The 25,886-nt window shown below is 34.0% G+C and overlaps 3 protein-coding genes and 1 pseudogene across 4 annotated transcripts; 2 read left to right on the top strand and 2 right to left on the bottom strand.

The window, feature by feature from the left end:
• The first annotated feature begins 4,210 nt into the window (after positions 1–4,210).
• On the top strand, positions 4,211–10,861 carry LOC145558326 (uncharacterized). Of its 2 annotated transcripts, none has more exons than XM_081619534.1 (8): positions 4,211–4,359; positions 6,738–6,835; positions 6,967–7,034; positions 8,058–8,130; positions 8,817–8,908; positions 9,000–9,104; positions 9,641–9,740; positions 10,430–10,861. In XM_081619534.1, the coding sequence occupies exons 2-8, from the start codon at positions 6,752–6,754 to the stop codon at positions 10,604–10,606; spliced, it is 699 nt and encodes a 232-aa protein (XP_081475660.1). In that variant the 5' UTR covers positions 4,211–4,359; positions 6,738–6,751; the 3' UTR covers positions 10,607–10,861. The 2 variants fall into 2 exon arrangements, with proteins under 2 accessions (XP_081475660.1, XP_081475661.1); XM_081619535.1 differs by having other exon boundaries at positions 4,218–4,359; positions 6,742–6,835.
• Positions 10,862–11,635: 774 nt separating this feature from the next.
• LOC145557378 (disease resistance protein UNI-like) lies at positions 11,636–17,081 on the bottom strand (annotated as a pseudogene).
• A 3,049-nt stretch (positions 17,082–20,130) lies between these two features.
• Positions 20,131–23,310, top strand: LOC145559475 (uncharacterized). The gene is made up of 3 exons (XM_081620900.1): positions 20,131–20,553; positions 21,263–22,093; positions 23,174–23,310. Coding segments are annotated over exons 2-3 (600 nt in total). The 5' UTR covers positions 20,131–20,553; positions 21,263–21,494; the 3' UTR covers positions 23,175–23,310.
• LOC145559477 (HVA22-like protein f) lies at positions 22,774–24,092 on the bottom strand. Its single transcript, XM_081620901.1, has 5 exons — positions 23,818–24,092; positions 23,690–23,716; positions 23,488–23,610; positions 23,145–23,391; positions 22,774–23,047 (listed from the first exon to the last, which is right to left on the bottom strand). The coding sequence occupies exons 1-5, from the start codon at positions 23,862–23,864 to the stop codon at positions 23,018–23,020; spliced, it is 474 nt and encodes a 157-aa protein (XP_081477027.1). The 5' UTR covers positions 23,865–24,092; the 3' UTR covers positions 22,774–23,017.
• Positions 24,093–25,886: the final 1,794 nt, after the last annotated feature.

Genomic DNA, 25,886 nt, shown 5'->3' with positions numbered 1-25,886 from the left:
ATTGTAATTATGATTTTTTTTAACACTAATTAACAATAATATCACATGATCTTGACCAAATTATTAATAATATTACTAATCATTGACATTATATAGTAATTATGAAGTAAAGTAAGAATTTAAATATTGAAAAATAGATTTAAGTAGGAAAAAAAATTGCTTATCGGATCAAAACGAGTGACCATTAATTTTAAAATGATACCCAAAAATCATGCCCAATAACAAATTATCAGAACGGGTATCCGAACCGTTATGGTTATCGGATCGGGTACCCTTATTTTCGGAACGGTAACGGAACGAGTTTTCGGGTTTTCAGTTTTTCGGGTAATTTTATTCAGCCCTAAAAAATATACTTATGTAGGATCTTATTAAATTCTTTTTTATCAATTTTTTTTGTTAATAATAGTACAGTAACATTTTCTCAGTTTGGTTTCAAAAAATATTTTCTCAGTTTTTTTAAGAGAAAATTTATCTAGCTAAAAAGAAAAGTGCAACTAATTATTTATTTATTTTTTCAAGTAAAGCATTGACAACGTGTAATTTTAAACATGTACTTGTAATAAGAAGATTGAGAACAGAGGAAGATCTAATCGTTCTTCCTATATTTTGCTGACTTGCTCCCTCCATTCTTGAGTCTCCTCCAATAAAACGCACTCTAAATTCTCCATTAAAGTGGCTTCCGAGCTTTCTCTCCACCATTGAAACAACTTTTGAGGTAAGAATTTTTTTCTTTTGAATAATCATCGAATTTTCAATTCATAATCTAGGATTTAGTTCCGCACTATCGTAAATTTGATTTAGTATATTTTTCGTCTAAGGGCATACTTGGATTGGGGGTAATACTTTAAGGGGATAATAAAAGTCAAACTAAGCAAAATAAATGTGAAAATAGGGAAGAAGGAGATAGTGATGGTGTGATTGTAAAAAAATTATGTAGTGATAGTAGTGTGAGGTGAAAGAAGAGGAATCAATACCCTCATTTTGGGAGTAATAGTTACACTAAGGGGAGAATGGGTAACTATTACCCTCATTATGAAAGTAATAATTCCTCTATTTCTCTCTTTTCCTCATGGCACAACTACCTTATTTCATTTGTAAACACCATGTCTTCTATCACAACACCTCTAATTACTTTTGTTTTTTCAAGTTTGACTTTTATAACCCCTTAATGTATTACCCCCAATCCAAGCATGACCTAAATTGTAATACATAATAATTATAATTTTTATTCCACAATAGTGAACAAAACCATTAATTTATATGAACAATAAGTGAAAAAAATACAAACATTAAGTGAATTTAACAATGAGCATTAGCAGTTTCAATGATTATAAATTTGAACGAAAAGAAAAAAAAAAAATATGAACATGTTTAATTAAAATGGATCTCACATGCATATTAGAAATATAATATGTGAATAATGAATCTCGCATAATAAAATGGATCTCACATATTATAAACATAAGATTGAATAAATATAAGCAACAAAATTTTAATTTACAAGAAATGAATAATTTTTTTTGACAGGATACAAGAAATGAACATATGAACAAATAATATGAACATGTATATAACGTACTTGTTATTTGGACTTCTCTCATTATCATCTTCAACATGTTTAGCTAAAATCCTTCAATATTTTGAGATCTAAAATTGGACTTTTAACACCTTTCTTGCTTTTGATTTTGAAAATTTTAGAAAATGGGTTGTTAAATCAATTTAGGGTATTTCATCAAAAAAATCATTTTCATAAAATAAAATAAAATCAACAATGTAATAATGAATTATTCACTTATAACAAAATTTATCGGTACGTCATGACTTCATCTATATTCTATAATACTTGTTTTCTAGGTTGCACAAGAACGGGTACTGACACAGACATGGGTACGAAACGAATACAGAAAAATGTCTATCTCAAAACAAGGGACACGGGTACGGGATGTTAAAATTGCAAATTCGATATTTTAAAAAAGAATTTGACCATATATTTTTCATTCCGCCCTCTTATATTATTAGATCATATTGTACCATATTAATGATGAGCTATATATGAAGGAAATTATATTATTTAACAATTACTTTATTTAGCTTACTTAACTTATATTTTCTTACTAGGTTAAGTCCCGTGCCATGCACGATCATAATTAAATTTTACAATAAATAAATAATAAATATGGTGTTAATTCAACGATAATTTATCCAAAAAAATTATTTGTAACAAAATAACTTAAATTAAATGTAAAGATTATTGAATTGGATTGTATAAAAAAAAAATATAGTAATAGAAACTTAGACGATATAAGGTTTTATATAAGAAAATTAAATTATTTGCTTAGGTAATTAGGTTAGTATCCATATACGAACTCATATACATTTGTCCTTAAATTTTTGACATAGTTTGATCGGCATAATATGAAAATTTATTTGAGTTCATTTTACTTTAGGATAATTAGTATTCCGTAATCAACTTTTTAAATATATTTTTAGTAGTAGTAGGTTTTTTTAAAATAAAATAAAATAATCACATAAATGTTTAGAACAATTAGATTTAATTTTCCAATATATGTTATGTACGAAGTATACTATAACAAAATTATTTTGTTCTTATAAACGTTATGTATAGTTTTAAGATTAATACTCTGTACAAAGTATGCTACCAAAATGATTTTTCGTTAAAAGTGATATTGATAATAATATAATAATCTTGGAAAACAATATATTCCAATACCTTATTTTTTTTTTATAATTTTAATCTATGTTAGTATTTTTGTAATTAAAAGTTTCCTAGTATATATAGAATATATGTAAAAAATTTAATTGAGTAATATTGGATTAAATGTGTTATCAAAATGGAAATAACTATTATTATAGGTTATAAAATATATAGATGTCATTAAAATATGGCAAAAAAATTAAAAAGGAAAGGGAAAAAAAAGGCGGAAAAATTTTTAACCAGGAAATGACAAGTGTCATTCTTGGTTTCGCCTTAAGTATATGTTTATTGATTGATTTTAAAAAAATTAAATAGTCCATATTATTGTAGGATACGGTCCAAGACGTATCCTCGTGTGTCTCACGGGTGTCGGTGTCTGACACGGACACGACAGTTAGATGAAGTGTCCATGTATCCTAGCTTGTTTTTGTTGTAATTTTCTACACAAAAAAAAAAAAAAATCATGTATAAAATTTATTTTCGACACACACACCACCAAAAAAAAAAAAAAAAAAAAAAAAAAAAAAAAAAAAAATCTGAAAAATGCAAGCAATGTTCAAATGTAAACTATGTAAATCTTCATGTAAATTTACCTCTTTTTCGAAGAATCCGGTTGATTTTTGAGTAATTCTTGAATATCCATGATGATTTTTAATGTTTTAGTGAGAGAAAATTATAAAGAGGAGAGAGAATGTGAAGTGTGTTTAAGTGAATAAGTTGGGAGAAATTGGGGCTTTAATTAAAATCAGATTTTTTTTTTAATTTTATTTTTATTTTATTTTATGTTGATCTAGGTAGGGGTGTTCAAAAATCGGTCCAGACCGAAAAAATGTACCGGACCAAACCCGGACCATTCGGTCAAATTCATTTTTCCGGTCTGCGGTTCGATCTGGTTCAAAACCCTATAAAAACCGGTTTCAGACCGGACCGATTTTTTTTATTAAAAGTATGCGTAAAACCTTAAATAATGGTTAAAATTATCCTTAATAAGCTTAGAAAACTTTAACTTATAAGTTTTATAGTAAACATACAAAAAAAGACGAAAAAAGGACGTTATGATATAATTTTTCCTTTACTTTTTTGTGTTTTTCTTAACTTTATTAAAAATTTAGTATTTTTTTAAAAAAAAAATCTTAAATCGGTCCAAAGCGGTCCGGTCGGGGTTTTGGACCGATTCTTTTGGTCTAGTCCGGGTTCGGTCCTAGCTTAATCGGTCCGGTTTTCGGTTCTTAAAATTCTAATTTTTGGTCTTCGGTCTGGTCGTGGACCAATGAACAACCCTAGGTCTAGGTCTCACTTTTTACGAAGGCTGATGTGCATCATGGGCACGGAGAGTCTTTTCTGTATATCGGGTGTACAGAAAATTTAATGAACAAATTACCGGATGTACGGTACACCCAGATTTATATAACAAAAATTTTAGGTGGGTTCTGTTATGGCTAAGCAGGTGCAGCTTATAGACCTATTGTGGGCTAGACCATGTGAACTCAGCACAAGATATGGTCCAATACTACTTTGCCAATCAAATTCTCCTTAATTCAACAGCGGTGATCTGGGCAAGAGAACGAACAAGGAGAAAAAGAAAAGTATCATTTGAAAAGGCTGCGAATTTTTTTGAAGATAATTTCTGCATTTGACCATTGGTGAGCTTGAATTTCTTTATTTATATGCTCAATTTCAAATTATTACTTTAATTTTGAAAAAAAAATGGGAACTTTTGTTTTTCTTATATATGTTATTCATGGGTTAATCAGATTGTTATCTAGTGTTGAATTACTGATTTGAACTCAAATTTATGAACCCAGTTCGATTATAAAGTGAAAGCTAAAAGAAATTTGAGATATTTGCGGTTATAATTGGTTTACATACTTTGAAATTTAGGTTTAAAGAATCTTGATTTGGGTGAATTGTATTTATGATCAGGTTAGAGTTTATAATTATTTTTTATAAATCATGTAATTGTTAGATTGCTGAGGAGTTTATATTGTGCAATGTGATCTAGAGAGTTCTAAGATTTGCCATTGTGATTGATTTAAAATAATATTGTATATGTCTGGAAATAAATTCTTACATACGAAGTATGCTGTGTTTGGTTTGTTTGTATTCGATTGTTCGAGGTTGGTTTTAGTTTATGATTGGATTTCTTAATGTGCTGGCGTGCTGCTACATGGGTCAAGTGATGAGGAGAGCTTAAGAATGAATTAGCTAATATAAAGAGTCTAGCATTGAAATTTTGTCGAAGTTTCAATTGTGTGGGGTTGTGATAGTGTGACAACTAATTACTGATGTAGGAATTAAGTGACGGAGTAATTAAATGGTTTGCCTTTGTGAAAAAGAGCTTGGTTATGCAAAAGTTCGCGTGATTTTGCGAATTTAATAGGATATAAAATTTCTTAAAAATTATATAGCTTGGAGAGTCTAATTTAGGTGTTAATCTTTACATGAATTTGAAGTTAAATGCATGAGGTATGATAAGTACATTGGTTCGCAGTTAATGGAAGCTTTGTGGTTTATTAAAACAATTATGCTAAGCTTATGTGTTAAGTAGAAGGTTAGCAGGAGATGAAGTCTGGTGGGTTCTTTTGTTTACTAGGTGGAACTCTGCACTTTGTATTCCGAAATGTCGTGTCCTGCCTTAGATGGAGTAGATGATATCAGACCTGTCAAGAAGTAGTGCAACTGCTAGCCTTATGTCTTCAAGACTTCAAGTGCGGGAAACTAAGTTAGAAATTTACTCTAGGAAAATTTAAAGGAATATACTTCATATGTTATAATAGGAGTGATTTTGCTGTTAAAATTTTTTTAGTTACCCTAAAACCTTAAGTAGTCCACTTGGCACTTTAATGTTGGACTAAAACCATGCAAAGCTTTTCATAAGATAGCTGAATGACCTGAACTTAAAACTGGAACAAGTATTCATGAATGCGAGATCAGTGAAGTCTAAGAAACATGGCATATTACTATGGCGTACTTAGCCATCTATGTGTATATTCATGTGTTATATAATACATACTACCTCCATTTTTTATTAGTTGACACGTTTTGAGTTTAACACTATTCATACACCTCCCTTTGACCATATTTTGTGATTTATATGTAAGGAAAAATATTGTCAAGTGGGATCTTGTTAGATTCGTCACAATGTATATTTTCATAATATCAACTTTTTATAATTTTTTTCTTAACGGTAATTAAAGATATTAAAGATTTAATTTGTGCATTTGCAAACGTGTCTAAAGAAATACGTCAACTAAAAAGAAACGGAGGAAGTAGTATATATTTTCTAGTGACTCTAGGCCAATCATTTGATGATTAAAATAGGTTGTGAATAGATGGTTAGGTTACTTTTAGAGTCGCATCTTATGGAAGCTGTGTTGTCAAGGCAAAATTAGTTGATTTTCAAAGTATAGAGCATTTTGGGTACAGCACAGTTAAAAAGTTCTGGAATCTCTAAACAGAGTAGGTCATCGAATTATTGATTATAATTGCTGAAGTTTTGATAGATTATAACCAGCGATCTTGTTGCTACAATTTCTTTTCGTGCAATTTAGATTGATAATCTTCATTGTGAAGATCATTTTGCGATTCATCATAGTTTATAAGTTCAATTGATCTATAGTATTAGACTCTGTGTAATGTAATTGTCGTGTATATTCATATCCTCGTTTCCGAAGCTTGCCGAAAAACATATATTTCTTCCATCATTAATAATGTAGGAGACTAGGAGCTTTCCGAAGCTTGTTGAGGTTTTGCGTGTTATCAAAGTTTTGGATATTTATTCAATTTGGAATTATTTCTTATTGATCTCTGATGTATGTAGTTTAGTATTGTTGTATCTTTGTCGATTTTAATCTTATTATTGCAAGCAAGGATAGGAAATGGGTCGAGGTTGGAGAAATCCTCATTTGATTAGTGTAGTATGATTAAGGACATAATTGTTTTTGCTTGATTGCCAAACATTGCCGAGGTTGGTCGGTTCGTAATTTGTTTATTTTGTTTTATATATGTGTGTGTGTGGAAGGTAGGAATCTTGGTATGGGGATCAGCAAAACTGAGATAAATCTGAGAAGGTTAATTGCTGCTGCACCACAACAACAAAATCAGGCGAAATTAGCTCATGTATGTAATTCATGATGTTGTGAATACTTTAAGTTTGTGTGCATCTAGTTTTTTCAATCATACGCCTATTCAACATGTTTGTAGCTCATGTGCTTTTCACCTGATTGGATTTTAAACCTGTAATTATGCAGTATGTTGCTACACTGCGCGAATTGTTGGAACATCTAACTGAAGAGACCACTCCAGAAGGCTTGCCCAGGTCAGCTTATACATTTGTGGTCTTTAGTGGCATTTTTTATGGAATGTTTAAAATTTTTGTGTTAAACAAAGAGATCAACTGCTAAGCTAATAGTTGTGAACTTGAAACCAAAGCTCTAGTGAAAAACTACCTTTCTCTCTCTTCTTATTGTTATAAATAGTGGAGATATTCTCTTGCTCCTTAAAGTTGGAGAAATGGGTTAGAGGCAGAAAGGGTGGGATTTGGGTAAATGGGGATAAGCTTCCTCAGCGATGCATGGTAGAAGCAGATGCAATAACCTTAGCAGTAGAAGTAGAAGTAGAACTAGTAAGAGATTAGAGTTTGGATCTTAGAGTTGCAATTTAACCTTGCTGAATTATTGAAATCATCTACTTTTGTTGAGAAAAAAAAACCTATTCTTACACTATGTTTGGATAACAATAGTGAAAGGAAAGGGAGGGGAAGGAAAAAGAGGGAAGGGAAAAGGAGGTAAGGGGAGGGAGAAGGAGAGCTTCCATTTTCCTTTCAAATCTCTCCAACAATGGAGGGATTTGATTCATTAAAAAGTGGAAGGAAAATGGATCCTTCCAATTCCCTCCCCTTCCCTCCTTGTATTAGATATCCAAACAAGGGAGGATGCATTCCTTCTTTTCTCTCCTCTTCCTTTCCGTTCATTTCCCTCTATCCAAACATAGCATTAATGTCTTTTTTGCATAATGTTGTAGACTGTGAGTGAAAATTGGGACTAATTTCTTGGTTAGGATAGTGTAATGATATAATCTGTTAATTTATGAGTATAATAGTCTAGCTATCAAGCCGTTTGATGACTATTGTTAATTTATGATATAATCTGTTAATTTATGAGTTTATAATAATCTGTTAATTTATGAGTATAATAGTGTAATGATATATTGTGATTTGTTGTGTTAGATACTTTGCTTTATCATCAACATAACTAAAATCCATTACTTTTTTCAAACTCTTTGTTACTGTATGGGTTTACCAAACATAAATTTAATCCTGCTCCTGGGTTTTACCTTGTAGGGTCTCCAAAGCTAAAGTAAATGATTACTCTGAGAAGATTGAATCTATTGCAGCCAAATTAACTTCACCTATGGTATGTTTTGACGCCTCTTTATGTGTACTAATATTTTTCTATGCTTAATCTTAGCTGTTGTGGCTCTGTAATATATTGCTTTTTACAATGCATAATCACTTATAATACTTGTGATAGCAAAATGTATGCTTGTATGTCTGCTGGTGTCTGTGTCTGTTCATTGATTATGTATTTTTTGTATGATTTTGATTGAGGAGGTTGCTAGTGATTTATTAGTTACACATAGTTGAGTTTCTCGAGTTGTTCTAGGATTGATTTTAAAATATTATTTTTATTTTGTTGTTGAAACCAAAAATTTGCATTATGTGGAGACTAAGTTGTTTCAGTAACAAACTTCAGAAGTATCATCTTTTAAATAGGGCACAAAAGGAAGAAGTGGCCAGACCCTCTGAATATAGAGATAACTGTTCTATTGCTGTTCATCTGATTTTTTTCCTTGCAGATGAAATTAGTTAACATGATAATCAGTACTACTGTCTTTTTTCTTTTTCTCTCTCTCCCTTTCTTTTTTTTTTTTTTTTTTTTTTTTTTTTTTTTTTTTATATATAAAGTTTAAAATCATGAGAGCTTATTTTTGTTGACTATATGATTTCAATAGTTCCAAAGGGAAAACGTTTGCTGCTTTTGATCAACTTTGGTGTGGAAGGAGGTTTCATTAATGACTATATGGTACATGACTAATGCAGGAAATCTTTGAAGAGACTTCGACTGAGGCAAGCCCTCAAATAGCTGAAGAACTTAAAGTTGCCTCCCCACCAGGACTTAGGAAGAGACCAGTGTATGTAAACATTACAGTCTTATACTCTTATTCATGGAGTTATTTTATGGAAAATTTTGAAAATGAGTTGGAAGGTTTTTTGCGAGTGTAGGCCGTCCTCATTTGTTGAAGACAAGTCGCACGATAATGTTGGACCTGATTCCTCACCAATAGTTAAATTAGATGCTGCTGCCCACTCACATATAGACAAGCACAGGTAATTTTATTCTGAGCATTGTTTTGTAAATGTGGTAGATAACTCTGAGTTTATCACTATTCACTTGAAAGAGTAAACTGAGTAGTCTTCTTGATACACATCTACTGTCCCTACGGAGTGTTTTGAAAAAGGATATGAACTATACACGTCTTCCAATGTTAATTTCAGGAGCAAGAGGTCAAGGGGATTATAACTTGAAAGTTGAAAGATCAAGAAGCTCAGTTTACTGGAAGCAGAATATAAAGAATTGTCTTGTATAAATTTTGTGGATTCTTTATGAGAAAATTGTTTCCGACCCCATGTTTTATTTGATGAAGTTGTCTTCAGCACCTTTTTTTTGCATATTTATACAAATGTCTACTTTATCCCTATTTGCAGTAAAAGATTAAATCCTTCAAGCCTTTTTGAGGGAACATGGTTAAAGATAAAATTTCAGAAATTGTAGTATCATGTTATTGATTCTAGGTGAGCATATGCTTAGTCAGCTTTCCTCTGTAAAAAATTGTGTAATTAACTTTCATTTCTTTGTACTACAGAAAGCTTCAAGAAGACTTGACTGATGAGATGGTGGGAATGGCACGACAACTGAAAGAGAGCAGCCTCTTAATGAGTCAGTCAGTGCAAAATGCTGAGAAGGTCAGTTTGAATTCAAGTTATATATTTATGCCTTGATGAGTTTTTTATGCGTCTCTAGACTCTCTACTTCATGAAAGGTTGTCCAATTGCCCCTTTCACTTGCTACAACTAAGAAAACCAAAAACTTTCTATGACTTAGAAAACTAAAAAAAGAACATGAAACATTAGAAGATTGTGTGAATAAGGTATAACGTAAGTACAGGACCACTGTATCCTATATAAAATCAAAGGCCAGTTCACTAAGTAACCTTTTTTACAATTGCATTTAACTGCGTTTGTATAGAGTTATAAGTGTAATTTAGGATGGGGCACTATATATAGTCTTGCAGCTGTATCTTGAAAATATTCTCACTATCTCTGACACTCCTGAGAGTTTCAGTGGAAATTAGTATTGAGAGGAAGTTTTTAGATGTAAATTTCAATCTATATGCTATCTTTTGCGGCAAAAGATTCCATGTCTTCGGTGCAAAAACACATTTCTTGCTTGCTTTTGCGGAAAATTAAATTTTCGGCTTTTGACCTTCTCCTCTGTCAACTAGTCAATTGTTTTAAATGCTATGCTTATCGCTTTTCACCTTTCTGGTTTAGTCTAGCATCTTATATTTGTTTGTTTCCAACTTAGCTCACAATATTGTGGATATATTTTGGGGGGTTAATTCTGTTTTTCCATCATGGTTTTGTTGATATAGATTCTTGATTCAACCGAGAAGGCAGTTGAGCATAGCTTGGCAAGCACTAGTCACGCCAATGTAAGGGCAATGAGTGTTTTTTCACAGAGCTCAAAGACTTCATGTTTTACATGGCTTATTATGTTGTTTATGCTAATAGTATTTATGATGGTAGTTTTCCTTATTCGTATTACTTGAGTTTTTTTTTTTTTTTACTCAAGCCACTTAAATTAGAAACCTAGGTTGTGTTGCTTTTTTTTTTTTTTTTTTTTTTTTTTTTTTTGGGATCAAAAAAGGAAGGCGATAATGAGACACTGTAAACATACTTCTAATTGGGGTGACTGTTGGATAGAGTTTTTGTACATGTAATTTAATTTGTAAGATCCCTATCTTAGGGATAACCACTTCTGTTGATATGATTGACTTTTTGTTACATGATATTATTTCATAAATGAATACTAACTATTCTTCTTTAACTTCTTCCTTGAGTCCCTTCTCCATATTCTATGTTATATCATAAAACCATTTGGTAATTGGTCATTGGTGTACCTTCTTCGTCTTGTACATCAAACTTTTGTTCCCTATTATCTATATTATAGAACAATTAAAATTGAACTCTTATATAATCCTCGATATTAATTTAGGTGACACCTGAATACTACATCAGGTTAGCCATATGGAAAGACCTCAAATTGAACAAAGCATAGGACTGACTGACTGATTAAAGGATGAGATATCATTTACGATGTGTGACACTAAGGAAGTGCTCAGCTAGAACGTGGACGTCTGCTTAGTTTCAATTAGATCTGCTCTGGTGTATCTGATGTCATGTCATGTCCTGGAAAAAAAAACTAATTACTCAATTTGAATTACCTGATCCAATTAAGACGGGATTGTTTATGAGCTTACATGACTGACCGGATCAAAGCTTACTAGACTTGAAATAAACGTAACTAAATCAAAGTTTTTTAAATTTATAATAATGATATTGACATAAAATTCAAAATATGAATCAAAACCAAATACAACTGAAATGACTTGAATTCGAAACCAGAACTCATGTACCAGACGATTATGCAGTTGGTCACAAAAATTGCATCTATCTCTGTTTTGCCCTGTCCAATTTTATTCAGATCTAACTTCTGGCAAACAGGCAACAGATGATCAAGGACAATATGTGTCTGATGAATGGCTATATGGCTATGAAGAATTAATGAAGAAAAAATGTCATTTAACCAAAATCGGATTCCATTTCCAAGTTTTCATTTTCTCTGCTCTCAAATATTCTTGCAGTTCTGCACCACTAACAGAAGACAATGCTTCTTTTTCATCATGATCTTCATCCCAAAGTATTTATAGATTTTACTGCTTTCAGGGCATTAAATTTGGATGCTGTCATGATCGCGATTAATTATATCAGAATTCATGACAACATACTTTTGCTAGGTAATGGATTCCATGCCAAAGTACCAGCCCGGGGAGCTTCCTATTTGATATCAAACTTCAGCAGTACAAAGCAAATAGAATTGGAACAACACAATACCAGCTTCAATGATGCCCTGTTTATTCAGAAAGAACAAGATAATAAATTCGTAGTTTAAAATAAAGCTAAATCAACAAAATCGTACCCAAAGCTTTCCTAACTAACCCAAAAAAAAAAAAAAAAAAAAAAAAAAAAAAAAAAAAAAAAAAAAAACTTGGAGCTTGAAAAATTGCCTGAAAGATGACCTAAACTGAAAAATGGTTCCGTATTCATCTGTTTACTATATATGTTCTAATCACTTTTACTTTATTCCATTTATGTCAACTTTTATTTCATATTTTTGTGGGACTCGATTATATGAAGTATTTAACAATTCTCTTATCCTCCCTCTGTGCTCCTAAAAGCAAAAGTATCCACATGAGCGGTCCATATATTGAATTCTCCTTGATTATTATTGCTACATACTCAAGAAAACGGAATTAATTGGTGTAAATGTGTGGAACAAAACAAAAAAAAAATCTACAAAACTACATATGTAATTGAAATAAATAATATTCATCTTATAAGGATATAAAATGTCTGGAAAAAGTAGTTGCTATAGCAGGACAAATCTCTATTTTTCCAACACCTTCCATACAGTCTACAATTCGACAAATTCCGAAAGCTGTAAACTCATTGTGGCTCCTATGATGGAAATGTGTTGTACTGTACACCATATTTGACTGCTATTGGGGCATTTCCTGAGTTTAGTATGGCTAAACTAGGCTATCTGAATTTTCAGAAACAGCTAGGTTATTTAAACATGCCTTAAGAGGTTTATAGCTAAAGAAATAAAATCTTTGAGCATGAAAGAATGTCCTAGAGTGACTATAAAATCTAGATGGTGGTAGTATATGCTAAAGGAAATATCAAATTTCTAACCTCTTATTGGAGAAAGAATACAGCATTGCTCGTCTTGCATGCCTCACGGCAGAACATCACTACAAAATAAAAAATAATAAAAAAAAAAGTTCAGAGTTTCGACGTCTGTCAGAGAACATCACCAGTGAATTGGAAAGGAAAAAGACGAGTGGATGAAACAAAGAAATATAGAGAAGTAACCTTAACAAAGTAAGACAGGAGTTGATGTCTGCAGTCTCTGAACTATTATTCACTTTTTGTCTTAGAAAATTTGTTTTCCAGTTCATTTAGACATTGAGTCTCCTGGGAGACCCAAGTTCTGCAATATGCAAAACAGAATTTTCTTAGATTGGATATAAATTAAGAAAGTATGTAAGTTGGAAAACTAAAGCACCTTCAAAGATATCAAAGCTGGATGCGCCTGCCACACTCAACTTGGTGAATGGCAGAAGGGACTTCTAAATAAGAGGATTATCCCATTCGAGAGATTCCCACCACTCTTGATCTGCTTTTATCTGTTGAAGAAAAGGCGGTACCAGTCCTTCCCCATTGTTGTGTAGGGGTACGGAGAGAGGTAGTCTCTTCACTATTGGACAATTTGTAACATTGATATGTTCAATGGAACCACAAGTTGGTATGATTCCATGAAAAAAACTTGTAGGACATGGTAGATCATCCAACTCTAACGCCCTTATGTAGGGGAGTTCATAGGCGCCATTACTCTCTTGACCCTGAGAGTTGGGTGATGCAATAATCTCCTCTAAAATGTTGCAAGCTGCTACTTTAACTTCTCTCAAGTTGCTCAACTGGTACTGTGTTAAACTGCTCTTGAATATCTGCTTGATTTTTGCACAATATTCAACAGTAACTTGCTCAACAGAAGACTTTCCTAGCATCCCTCCATGACAGATGCCTGTCAACTTTGGCAACTGCCTCAAGTGTAGAGCTCTAAAGTTGGGAAGCCAGATTAAATCACCATCTTTATCGACATATCCTTCAAAATCTATGATCTTTTCTCGACCACCATCATCATGGACTGCAATAATCATTTCTAATTCTTTGCATCCTTCAACCTCCAGCTCCTGGAGGTTATCAAGGCCACCTTTTAACAGATTTGATGTGAATATCTCCTTTATATTGGGACAATATTTTATCACCAATATCTTAAGATTGGAAAAGGGACCTCGTTCGATAGCAACTCCTCCTTTTAACTAGACCCCTGAAATCATGCAGATCAGTGAGAATTAACTCCTGAAGGCATTGAAGCAATAAAACAACAGCAGCATTGAACTGGTTTTTTTTTTCTTGTGTAGCTTCAACGCATGATACTGGTGACCATGTACTTCTATCACTCTGCAACGCCTAATGAGAATTCTTTTCAATGCTGTTAAACGAATTAATGATGGAAGGGCACCAACCAAGCTTCTTGCATCAAATGCAGAGTTATGAATCTGTAGATCTTGAGTGTTCTCTGGAGGAACAAATAGATCCCCTCCGCTTCCTCCTTTAAGACTTCCGCTGCATAGGATCACCATTCGTTCTGCGTCTATGCTATGATCAACCCTTTTGTATTGCCCTGCTCCAACGACAAACTAGTAGTACTTCAGCTGCTGGAAATGCTGAGATTTAACATATTTGTTAAAACTGCTTACATCAGATATCCTGCGCCTTCCAATCTCTCCAAATATCCCATTTTCAACACATCATCTCCTGAGATACTTTGCACATCTGGATCGATCTTAAGGCATTGGATGTGAGTGAATGTGGATAATGACCCACTGAGTAACTGGCACAGATCCTTGCATCCCTCTAAATCAAGGAGTCTAAGTTCAGCTAGCTGATTTATCCCACGCGGCACATCTTTCATTCACCAGCAAAAGCTAAAATCCAACTCCCTCAAGCTGGTAAGTTTCACTACTGACGGCAAAAATGCAAACGCTTGCAGAATTCAAGCAGAAGAGCTTTCAGGTTCATCAATTCTGAAATCGAGTCTGGTAGCCTCTTGATGCTGGTTTTGGACAAGTTAAGCACTTTGAGGGCCTTCATATGCACAAAGAAAGAATCTGGGAGTTTTGTAAATGGGTTTTGCTGGAGCGGTAAGGTAGTAAGGTCTGGGCACATGGGTATTGTTCCGGGTTGAATTTCTGACAAAGAATTGTGCATTAAGGAAGCCTTGTCAAAATCTATTGTCCATCGTCGCCCACTAGGTATTCTTCTCAGCTCTGCACCCGCTGCAATCATGTATCGTGGCTTAATATTGGTGATTCAAATTGCCATGTCTCTGATGAAATTGTGCATCTTCACACATCTGTTATCATACCTCTCCAGTAAGCATGCATTTTCGAGTTTATTCAGCATGCTGTGTCCTTTATCAAATTGCTTTTGCCAACTATCTATCTTATCCAGAAGGCCTTCAGAACGGAAAAGCACAATCAGTTCATCTCGTACAATTTCACCATATTTAGGATACAATGCACATAATAGGAAACATTCCTTCAGCCTTTGGTCTTCCAAACGATCATAACTAAGCTTCAAAACTGGGAAAATCTCTGTTTCTATGTCAGATTGTCCTTCACTTGAGTTTTGCAACTCCTCTAAAGTATTACGCCACTCTTGTATGTCGTCTACTTCTTGCATGCTTCCAGCCATGACAATCAAACCAAGAGGCAAACCAGCACATTCAGCAGCAACTAGCTCTGCAAGCTCATTTATTTCTGATAGCATATGATCTCTTCTTCCAAGTACCTTCCTAAATAGCTCCCAAGTTTTTTTTCCTTTGATAGCGGCTCCACCTTGACAGTTTCCCGACATTTCATCCTTCTGCACACATCCAAAGACCGCGTTGTCAGGATCAATTTGCAACTATTCTCATCTCCGATGGGAACCCCCACATCCTCTAGAGAAAAATGTTCCCTCGCATCATCCAGGAAAAGAAAAACACTATTTCTCTGCTCTAACTCATAAGATAAAGAAGCTGCCTTCCTGATTACATTTTTCTCTGTTAAAAGATAGCTCAAATTCATAGCTTCAGCAATTTTATCCTGCAACATAGGCAATGTGATGCCATGTGATACAGACACCCAATAAACACGTCCAGATGATTTAAACCGTTCAAGTAGCTCATCGTGAATTTCCTTGAGCAGCATAGTTTTCCCAACACCACCTGGACCATAAACGCCTACTGTGGAGATAATGCCATCATCTATCAGCCAAGAAATGACTTTTCTCTTATTATCATGTAGCGTTCTATCATTTATCTTCGTGTTTGTTGTTACTAGTGCTACACTAGAGCTCCCATGATCATAGAATGTAAACCCTCGAGGAAAACTCCCTTGCATAGTCAATTCTCCAATTTGTTCTATCAATCCAGCATTGTTCCGGTCTGATGTAATCAAATCTTTGCCTCGTAGCACCACCTCTTTAACGTCTTTCAACCAGTTATCAACCTCCTTCCTCCGTCTCTTTCCTGGTTGAAGCTCCTCTTGTTTTGTTTCATTGAGTACATCTTCTGCTTTCACATGCAATGCTCTGGCTTTACGCTTCAATGTCTGCAGCTTATCATCTTTGCCCTCACTAATATTCAACAAATTCTTTAAGGTTTCCATTGAAGAACCTGATAACCAAAAACAGGTACAAATGATTCTACAGGGTAAAGGAGGATCCAAAAAGAACACTTGTATATACTTTTAGTAAAGCATGTTTTTAATTTCCTCAAATGTGTGTTGTGGTAAATCTCAAGGTAAATATGGTAGAGCTCAAGTGTTCATAGGAGGGTTTAAGCATGAAGTATGTACTGCAACATCAGCAAGTTAACGCTTAGACTCTTAGATTATACATCCGGGAGCATGATGGAGTGATGGACTTTATGTTTTTGTGTTACTTTAGAAGAATACTACAAGAGAGGGGGTGAATTGTAGTTAAGTAAAATTAGGCTAACTTTTTGCGGAATTAAAGAAACTGAGCTATAGGAACTTTAAAGTAAGACAGAGAGATTTTACGTGGAAAACCTCTTGGCCCTAACAAGAGGAAAAACCACAACCACTTGGGATTTTAGGAAAGATTCTTCACTATAATAGGACAAACAACCTATCACAAGCTAAAGGATCAATCTTCAAGTTCCTCTACGAACTTGAAGTTCCCAGCAGCATGTCCCTCTACTTGCCACTCTTCTCTTCTCTATTCTCTTCTCTCACTTTCTCTATTGACTTCTCTTAGAGTTCACTCACTTTCTCTGCTGCTTGTAGTCGCTAGAGGTGGCGTCGAGGAGTGTTGACAGGCGATGCCCGGCATTGGTACGGGTTTGTGCACCACGGATGAAGAGGTAGAGTCAGTGGCGGATTCAGGATTCCGGACTAGGGGTAGCACTAAACGCACGCTAGAAAAATAAAAGGGAAAAAACCAATATACACTTACGAACTTGAAACTCAATCTAAAGTTTTTGCATAATGTATTGTGATTCTGTATAAAATGTTACCATCAAGCTGACCCCAAGGCACTCATAGGAAGCTTTAATGACTTGCTTTGTACCGCTGAGGCAGATTCTGTTTTCATGCAAATCATGCATTGTTTAATACTCAATTATATTCAAATGAAGGTTTTTTTATTAACAGTTTTTTTTTTTTTTTTTTTTTTTTTTTTTTTTTTTTTTCGGGGGTAACACGTGCCCCCCCGGGTCACAATGTAGATCCGCCAGTTGGTAGAGTGTTTAAGCGTTTTATATAAGTAGAGCGTTTAGAAAGTAGAGCGTTTAAACCCTTTGTTCAAAAACAGAAGATACTAAAATGTAAGGTTACCTCCATCCGTCTCTTATTGTTTGCACTATTTGACCCAGAAAGCTCTCATAAAAAGTAGATTCATGGTGCAAACAAAAAGGGACTTAAGGAGTTAAGGGATATATAATTGCCTCCCTTTTGGGGTTTATTCCAAACAAAAATAAAATTAGAGTGTTATATTTTTTTATAACATACGTAGTACTTATTTATCAAACTAAGGAGTATGTGATATATATCGCTCCCTGTTTAGAAATTCCTTAGTTCGTCATTGTTAGAGCACTCACATCAGTGAGCATTTTTTTGCTCGTGAACAAAATTGATGAGCAAAAATGGATAAAACTTAATACATCAATGAGCAAAGTGGAAAATACTTATGAGCAACTTAGAAAATGCTCATAGAATGAGCAAAATTAACAATGAACATTAAAGTGTGGGCCCCAATCATCATCAGCGACTGACGCCATTTTTTTTTTTTGCTTCCCACACCCCAAAACGACGCATTTTGGGAAGCGCACTCAATACCCAACATCAAAACGCGTCGTTTTGATGGGTGAGAAGGAAAAAAATTTAACTCCAGCCAGCTGACAAGGGCGCGTCAAACCAGCCAGTGGGGAGCTGACAGTCTGACACGCGTCCCTGTTAGCCCAACACCCAATCACAATTATGTTACCGTTTTTTAACGGTAATAAGTCTGAAACGGCCATTTGGCCGACTTATAATTTTTTTTAAAAAAAAATTCATCAACGGTTATATATTTTTTTTTCTCTACAAATAGAGATCCATTTTGACATATTTTGGTATACTTTTAAAAATCATAAAATACTCTATATTATTTTTACTCCCAATTCTAGTAAAATTTAAATTATATTTTATAATATAAAGTTCAAAAAGGTTATTTTTTGTGTTTAGAAAATTAATATTTTTTTAAAACGTTATTAACAATATTTTAATTATAATATTGGTGCTTTTTAAGTATTTAATATTATTGTTATTTTATCATACAATTTAATGGATCCCAAAAACCCTATTACTATCAACTTGCTCAACATTTTTCTGATTTAGGTGATGATTTCATCACTAGTCCCAATTTTCAACTATTCCCAGAAAGATTAGGAAACTCGTCTTTGCAAAATTCTGATCATCAACAAACACCTCCGCAAATTCCTAATGAATGAAAACACTTATATTGAGCAACAAACTCCTCCCGTTACTGTAGGGAGCAACTCTGAGTATGACATGAGCCAGGAAGAAGTTGTTCCGGAGACACCACAATACCCTCCACCACCTCTAAGGATTCCGATCAACCAACCACTCGCTAAAGCGAGTCGCATTTGGTCGATTGCTGAGGATGAAACTCTAATTGGGTTATACCTAGAAATAAGTGATGATGCGCTTCGTGGTCCGAACCAAAAGACATCTGAACTTTGGTGAAAAGTTCATGCAGCTTACTGTAAAGTTCAAGCGGAGAAACCGCATATACTCCCGCCAAGACCTATATATGAAGAGTTTGGAGACACATTGAAGAAGAATGGCAGCTGATTTGCTATAGTGGAATAATTGCTATGAGGAGGCGAACAAACTTCCTAAAAGTGGAAGTGGTTACAACGAAGCTAATCGAATTAAAAATGCATCCAAGTTGTTTTATATCTCCTCTAAGTCATAACACAGTTTTGCATTTCCCCATGGAGTGGAAATGGTTAATAAAGACCCCAAGTGGAGGACAAAACTAAGATGAGGTCTGTTAAAGGAGGAAAGAAAGGGTTGTGGTGCCGATGATGAGGAAGATAGTAGTGAAAGTGGGAAGAGGTCTAGGGCGGAAAGTGAGAATGAAGTCCGTACTGATGGATTTATGTCTGGGGGTCTACCATGACATGACGGTGCGTGTCAAAAAACGAAGACTAAGCGTAAGGGCAAAGCAGTTGCTTCTTATAGTGCAATTTTGAGTATCAGTGAACAAATAAAGGTGTGTACTGAGGTTAGAGAAAGGGAGGCAAATTTAAGACAACAACGGTTAGAACTTGATAGCGAAAAGGAAAAGAGGAAGCAAAAACAAGTTGATTTAGCAGAGAAGAAGATGAATTTTGATATGCTGCAATCTCTTTTAGGAAGGACAACACCACTCACTCCTGCTGAAGTGGCACACAAGGAAGAGTTACTTCAACTAGTCTAACGGTAGAAAATGATTGTATGTTTTTAAGTATTGTGATATAATTCTAAATTTTAAGTATTGTTAATTAGTTGTATTGTGAGGTTAGATTTTTCTAATTTATGTAATGAAGTTGAATTGTTGTAAGCAAAGACTAGTCATAATTACTGCTGGTCATGTCTCATTCATGTCCCTTGTCTTAATGTATTTTGAGCAGTCATGTGTCATTCTTGTCAATTTTCTTGTTGTATTTTGAATAGTCAAGATTCAAAAAGTATCTTTAATCACTCATCGAATTGTCATTCATATTTTTGACCTCACATTAAGAGTTCATGCTTATAAATATTAAATACTACTGAAACCATCTACACAAATACAATATAATCCAACTGCTCAAAATTATCAAAAATATCATAAGTATGGGCTTTGACTAATTAAAAATTACGTTATTACGGAGTACCATTTTTATTTTATTTTTGACAAAAAACAATGTGTAACTTCATAAAATAGACACATCTTGGAAAAATCAATACTCCGTAATAAAGTGTTGGAGATTATTTAGTTTATTGAGTGACAAATCTTCTAAACGGTAAAGAAATCACTAAAATTGGCCGACTGACTAGACATTTCTGTCAACAATTATTTCTTAAACAGATTATTATTGTCAATTTTTCCTACTAAAATAAAGGACAAATATTACTCCGTAAATCATAAATTCACAAGTGCGAAATTTCTAGACTTTTTTCAAAAAAAAAAAAAAAAAAAAAAAAAAAACTGATTTGTTCATTATACAGTATATTGTATCAAGTCAATCGTCAGCAATAATCTCTTTGTAATCCGTCAGGTACTGATTTTTAACCTTTCTTGATGTAAAATTACATTTCTTTAATTTTATTATTCAATTTTTTAAGTAAATCTGTTAATCCCTTAACATTTAATCAATTGGTACATAGAAATATGTTTTATTTTCGGATCTCTACCTTAATTCATTGGTTTGAACATTTGATCATGCTGCCTATAATTATATTAAGAAAAAAAAAAGGTATCAATGAAATCATGAATTTGATCTTGTTTCAAACAAATTATGCTGCAAATTTGATTATTTTGACTGATTAGCGTGCTGTGATCAATAAGTATTTGGGTGTGTGTTGATTTTGTTGAAGGTTGATGGGTTGTAGTTAACTTTTGATTTACTGGAAAAGTAGTGATGAGGTACATAAATTAATGCATAATTTGTTGATTGTTGATGTGATTCGCAGTTTCTGAATATAGCGCGATTTATTGGATGAATTAGTTGGTAAAAACTATTTTATGGATTGGAGCATTGTGAACTAAACCTGACAATTTTAGGCAATCGCGTTGTCTAGAGTCCCTATATCGTTTTCTGTTGAAATCCTTTTAGTTGATTGATACTTAGTATAAATCATAAATTTACATGTTTGTTTGCAGAATTTACAATTGGTTGCTGTTACAAATAGCTGTTCGTAATTCATTCCTTTTGTTTTGAGTTCTTTGAACTATCATTCTAAGATTGGGCTTTTTGGCTGTCTCAGATATCTTAGTGACGAACTTTTAGCTTCGTGTGCAAATATCTGACCAAAGGAATCGAAAGTTGGGGGGTTGTGTTTTAGCTTCGTGTGCAAATATCTGATCAAAGGAATCGAAAGTAGGGGGGTTGTGTTTTAGCTCCGTGTGCAAATATTTGCTGAGTGGAATTACAACCCTAAGGGGAATACCATTCTCTACAGTTGTGTGTGTGTTCGCTTGTTGAGAGAAAAGGGAAATATGAGTCGTGACAAAAAGAACACAAAAGATGTAAATGATGAGGTTGAAGAATTGCTTAAGGCTGCAGAGGATGCAGCTTTACTAAAAATTAGCCTCAACTCACACACGATTCATGCCTCCCTTTCTGATCTACACCCAGAACTAGAGCAGCGATTCAGGGACCTTAAGACGGGCTCTAAATCAAAGACAAAGAAAAAGAGTGTAACCAGAAAAACACCTCCAACACAGTCTGCTGAAGTGAACAATGAAGTTGAGGAAGATGACTTATTAGCAAGATTTGCAGCTCTGAAGGCCTCTTTGCCTAAGCCATCTCCCTCCGCTTCCTCTTCATTTGTGGGTGTTGGGACATCGGATGCTTCTGTTGAGGATAAGCTTGCTGGTGGCAGTTTGGACAGTAAAGCTTTCATTGACGATGAAGAGGAAGATGAAGTAGAGAAGGTTATAAGGTGGGCTATGGATGCGGCACGTCTTGATCCATCTCCATCTTCTGATGATGAGGAGTTAGAAGATGATACACAAGATGATGATTCTGATGACAATGAGACGAGTGATGAAGATGTTGAGAGCTCTAAAAAGAAACCAAAGGGGAAACCCAAATAGTAAGTTGCTGCTATATCCTTTAAATTTCTCCCCTTGTGTTTGTGGTGCATTGGTTCATAGCTTATATTATGCAGTAGGCCAATACTGATTTTTCATCATTTGATGCATGGGAATTTTTTGTTATGTAACTCCAAATATTCTACTTAGTATACTCCATATTATTCATGCTATTAGTTAGCAATAACAAAGGAAGGAGTGAAATCAAATGAACACAGCTTTATTGTATTAGCTTAATAGGGAAGTAGAAAAGTGAGGAAGATATTGATGCCAACATCTGCACTTTCTGAAAAGCTTGGAAAATATTTTTAGTTCTTTCCCTAAAAGTTAGTGGTATGAAATCACAGCGTTGTGGATGGAACGATGTCATTTCATACCATTTGCTAGCAGTGTATTTTGATATCACAAAATCAATGGCCCTCCCTCTCTTTGAACCTTGGAGAAAGGTTGAAAACAGCCATTACGAGTAGCTATTGTATGAATTTTTTGCTTATAAAGGGTGAGGATAAAGGATTCTGTGGTTTGTGCACACCCCCCCCCCCCCCCCCCCCCCCCTCTCTCCCCAAAAAATGGCTATAACTTAAGATTCACAGCTTATATATTAGCAATAAAAGGAATTGAGGCGATGCATCCTTTGTTATGATGGATTGTTAAATAGAGGTCAACTTGATATTGATGTAGTATGTAAAGCTAGAACATGAATGAATGTTTGCATCTGATAGTTTACGTTATCTTCCTCATTCACCAAATTCTAGTTTTTTTTTTTTTTGAGAAACCGTACATGTTGCTTTTACAATATCTGTTAGAATTGTTTCACAAATACATTTCTATAATACAAAGTTGCAGGAGTTGCCAAACCAGGCAAGTATTGAAATGATCGTTGTATATAACTGATCTATTGGAAAAATCCATCTGTATTGACATCCTTAGCTTTGCCTTTTTGCCTCCTTTTCAGCCTGCAATGTTTTGTAAGCATATTAGTATTATGTTAGATAAATTATGACTCAGAAACAGGGACAAGATAGAAGTTATAGATTAAAAGTTGCATCTTACTGCTCTGACAACACGCTCGAATGCATCAGGTCCATATCTCTCAATGTAGCGCTCAACAGATTTCCGAGCATCAAGAGACATCAATTGGAGCACTTGACGGTGGCCCTGAGGATAGTTGGAATTAACTGACAACCCAAGCTTCACATACTTGCGGACGTAATTCTCATAGATGTATGCTGCGCCATTGAAGATTGGTAGCACCAACCACATGCAAAACAAGAGCTTAACATATGGCCAGAAAGGAAACCTGCAACATTTTGGAAGATTTATTTTAATTGATTTGGCTTTTCTTATTGCTAATACATTATATGATCACCATTTATCGATCCATAAATACAGATACCATTGAAGGACTCTCCAACATGAGAGCTCAAAGAGAGTTGTCAACGAGTAAAGAACCCAGTATGTCAGCCATTGTTGATCATCCAGTGTTGAAGGGCTCTCAATAGCTCTCATCGATGCATATCTGTTGAATAGCAATCTTCAATATTGCACTTTTCTGAATGATTTTCTGCTATTGAAATAACTATTGAAGTATAACTTACAGTGGATACAGAAGCATCAGCCCAGGCCTGTAATGGCATAGGAATAATCAAGTTTTAATCAAAAATTGTCAGACGAAAAATGGAACAACAAATAACTTGTAAACTAGAAGAAAAAAAGGAGGGCTAACCCAATAAGTGCATCAAAACTCATAGCAATTTTTGCAAGAATACCCATGTCTGCAGACTGTTATGCTCCTGTTACAGTTTTCGGCTTCAGATAGAAATAAGCAAAATGAGATGTACAGAGCTTTAATAGAGAAGATGGGATTTCTGGGTTTATATGATAACTGTTCATATTATGAAGCAAAGGATAATTGTTGGGTTAAACCAAAGTCTGGTGTTGGCCCAACCAACAAGAAAGGGTAAACTAAGATCAAGGAAAGAATATTTTCATTTGCTAAAAAGTTCAACTCTCAAAGGTAGTTTGATGAAGAGAAAAGACTGTTGGTGGATATAAAGTTAAGTAATGCCTTTTTAGCCTCTTCTATTTTATTCTCACAAAGGCAACTCTAGCATGATGCTTGGAATTTCTTGAATATGCATGGTACCACGGGTATACTGCTGGATTTTTATCACATTAGTTTCATTTTGTACAAACACACAATTGAGTGTAGGAAGAATCTGTCTCTAATCCCGGTGTTTGACAATAGGGATAATGAGGATAAGAAGGTAGGATAAGGATAGGGAATTATTAGGGGGATAAGGATAAAAATTATGATACCTATTGTTTGGAATGAGTTGGGATAAGTAGCAAATTCACTTAACTATTCTTACTAATTTTTGTCCTCTCTCCTCTTCCTTCCCTTTTATTAAGGGTAAATGTGTCTTTCGCCTATTAAAGCATCCCCATCAATGAGCATTTTTTTGCTCATGAGCAAAAATGGATTTATAGCTTCCCCATCAATGAGCAAATGGAAAAATGCTCATGAGCAGAATTGATTTTGCTCATCCTATGAGCAAAAATGAAGATGAATAGTAAAAGAGTGGGCTCCACAAGAGGGAACAAACTGACGCCTTTTTTTTTTTTGCTTCACCCCTTCTCAAAACGACGCGTTTTGGGAAGTGAACTGAACAACTCATCCCCAAAACGCTGCGTTTTGAAGGGTTTGAAGCAAAAAAAAATTAAATGGCACCCACTTACAGGGGCGCGTCAGTCCAGCCATTGAGGAGCTGACACGCGTCCCTGTCAGCCTCCTTACCCAATGAGAAAATATTACCGTTTTAAAACGGTATTAAACATTAAACAGCTATTTTGGCACTTTTAATAAAAAAAAAAATCATCAACCGTTATATATTTTTTTTTTCTCTAAAAATAGAGATCCATTTTGACATATTTTGGTATAATTTCAAAAATCACAAAAACACTCTATATTATTCTTACTCCCATTTCTAGTGAGATTTATTTTATATTTTCTAATATAAAGTTCAATTAGCTTTTTTTTTTTTTTTGGTTTATTATTGTTAATTAATATTTTTAGTACTCTAATATTTTTTAAAACGTTATTAATGATAATTTAATTATAATATTTTGTTTTACTTTCTAAAATAAAAAATACACTCTTTATTATTTTAACTCACAATTGTAGTAGGATTAATTTTTTATTTTATAATATAAATTTCAAAAAGGTTCTTATTTATCGTTAATTAATTTTTGTAGTACTCAATTAATTTTTAAAACGTTATTAACGTTACTTTTATTTTAATTTCGGTGCCTCTTAAGTATTTATTATTGTTGTTAATTTATTATACAATTTAATGGATCCAAACAACCCTAATTACAATCAACTTGCTCAACATTTTTCTGATTTAGGTAATGATTTCATCACTAGTCCCAATTTTCAATTATTCCTAGAAAGATTAGGAAACCCTTCTTCTCAAAATTATGTTCATCAACCAACTCCTCGACAAATTCCTAATAATGAAAACACTTATTTTGAGCAACAAACTCCTTCCGTACCAAAGGGAGCAACTCTGAGTACGATGTCAGCCAAGAAGAAGCTGTTCCGGAGACACCACAATACCCTCCACCACCTCCAAGGATTCCGGCCAATCAACCACTTGCTAAAGCGAGTCGCATTTGGTCGGTTGCTGAGGATGAAGCTCTAATTGGGTTCTACCTAGAACTAAGTGATGATGCGCTTCGTGGTACGAGCCAAAAGGCATCCGAACTATGGCGAAAAGTTCATGCAGCTTACTG

The sequence above is a fragment of the Chenopodium album genome, chromosome 9 (assembly GCF_948465745.1).
Source record: "Chenopodium album chromosome 9, dcCheAlbu1.1, whole genome shotgun sequence".
Lineage (NCBI taxonomy): Eukaryota > Viridiplantae > Streptophyta > Magnoliopsida > Caryophyllales > Amaranthaceae > Chenopodium > Chenopodium album.
This window is presented reverse-complemented; position numbering and strand designations above follow the sequence as displayed.

Coding starts and splice junctions, on each gene's coding strand:
- LOC145559477 (XM_081620901.1), bottom strand. CDS start 23,864: ATGGGTATTCTTGCAAAAATTGCTATGAGTTTTGATGCACTTATTGG. Junction 23,611..23,689: donor CTGATGCTTCTGTATCCACT/GTAAGTTATACT, acceptor GCTATTCAACAG/ATATGCATCGATGAGAGCTA. Junction 23,392..23,487: donor TGTTGGAGAGTCCTTCAATG/GTATCTGTATTT, acceptor AAAATGTTGCAG/GTTTCCTTTCTGGCCATATG.
- LOC145558326 (XM_081619534.1), top strand. CDS start 6,752: ATGGGGATCAGCAAAACTGAGATAAATCTGAGAAGGTTAATTGCTGCT. Junction 8,131..8,816: donor CCAAATTAACTTCACCTATG/GTATGTTTTGAC, acceptor TGACTAATGCAG/GAAATCTTTGAAGAGACTTC. Junction 8,909..8,999: donor GGACTTAGGAAGAGACCAGT/GTATGTAAACAT, acceptor TTGCGAGTGTAG/GCCGTCCTCATTTGTTGAAG.
- LOC145559475 (XM_081620900.1), top strand. CDS start 21,495: ATGAGTCGTGACAAAAAGAACACAAAAGATGTAAATGATGAGGTTGAA.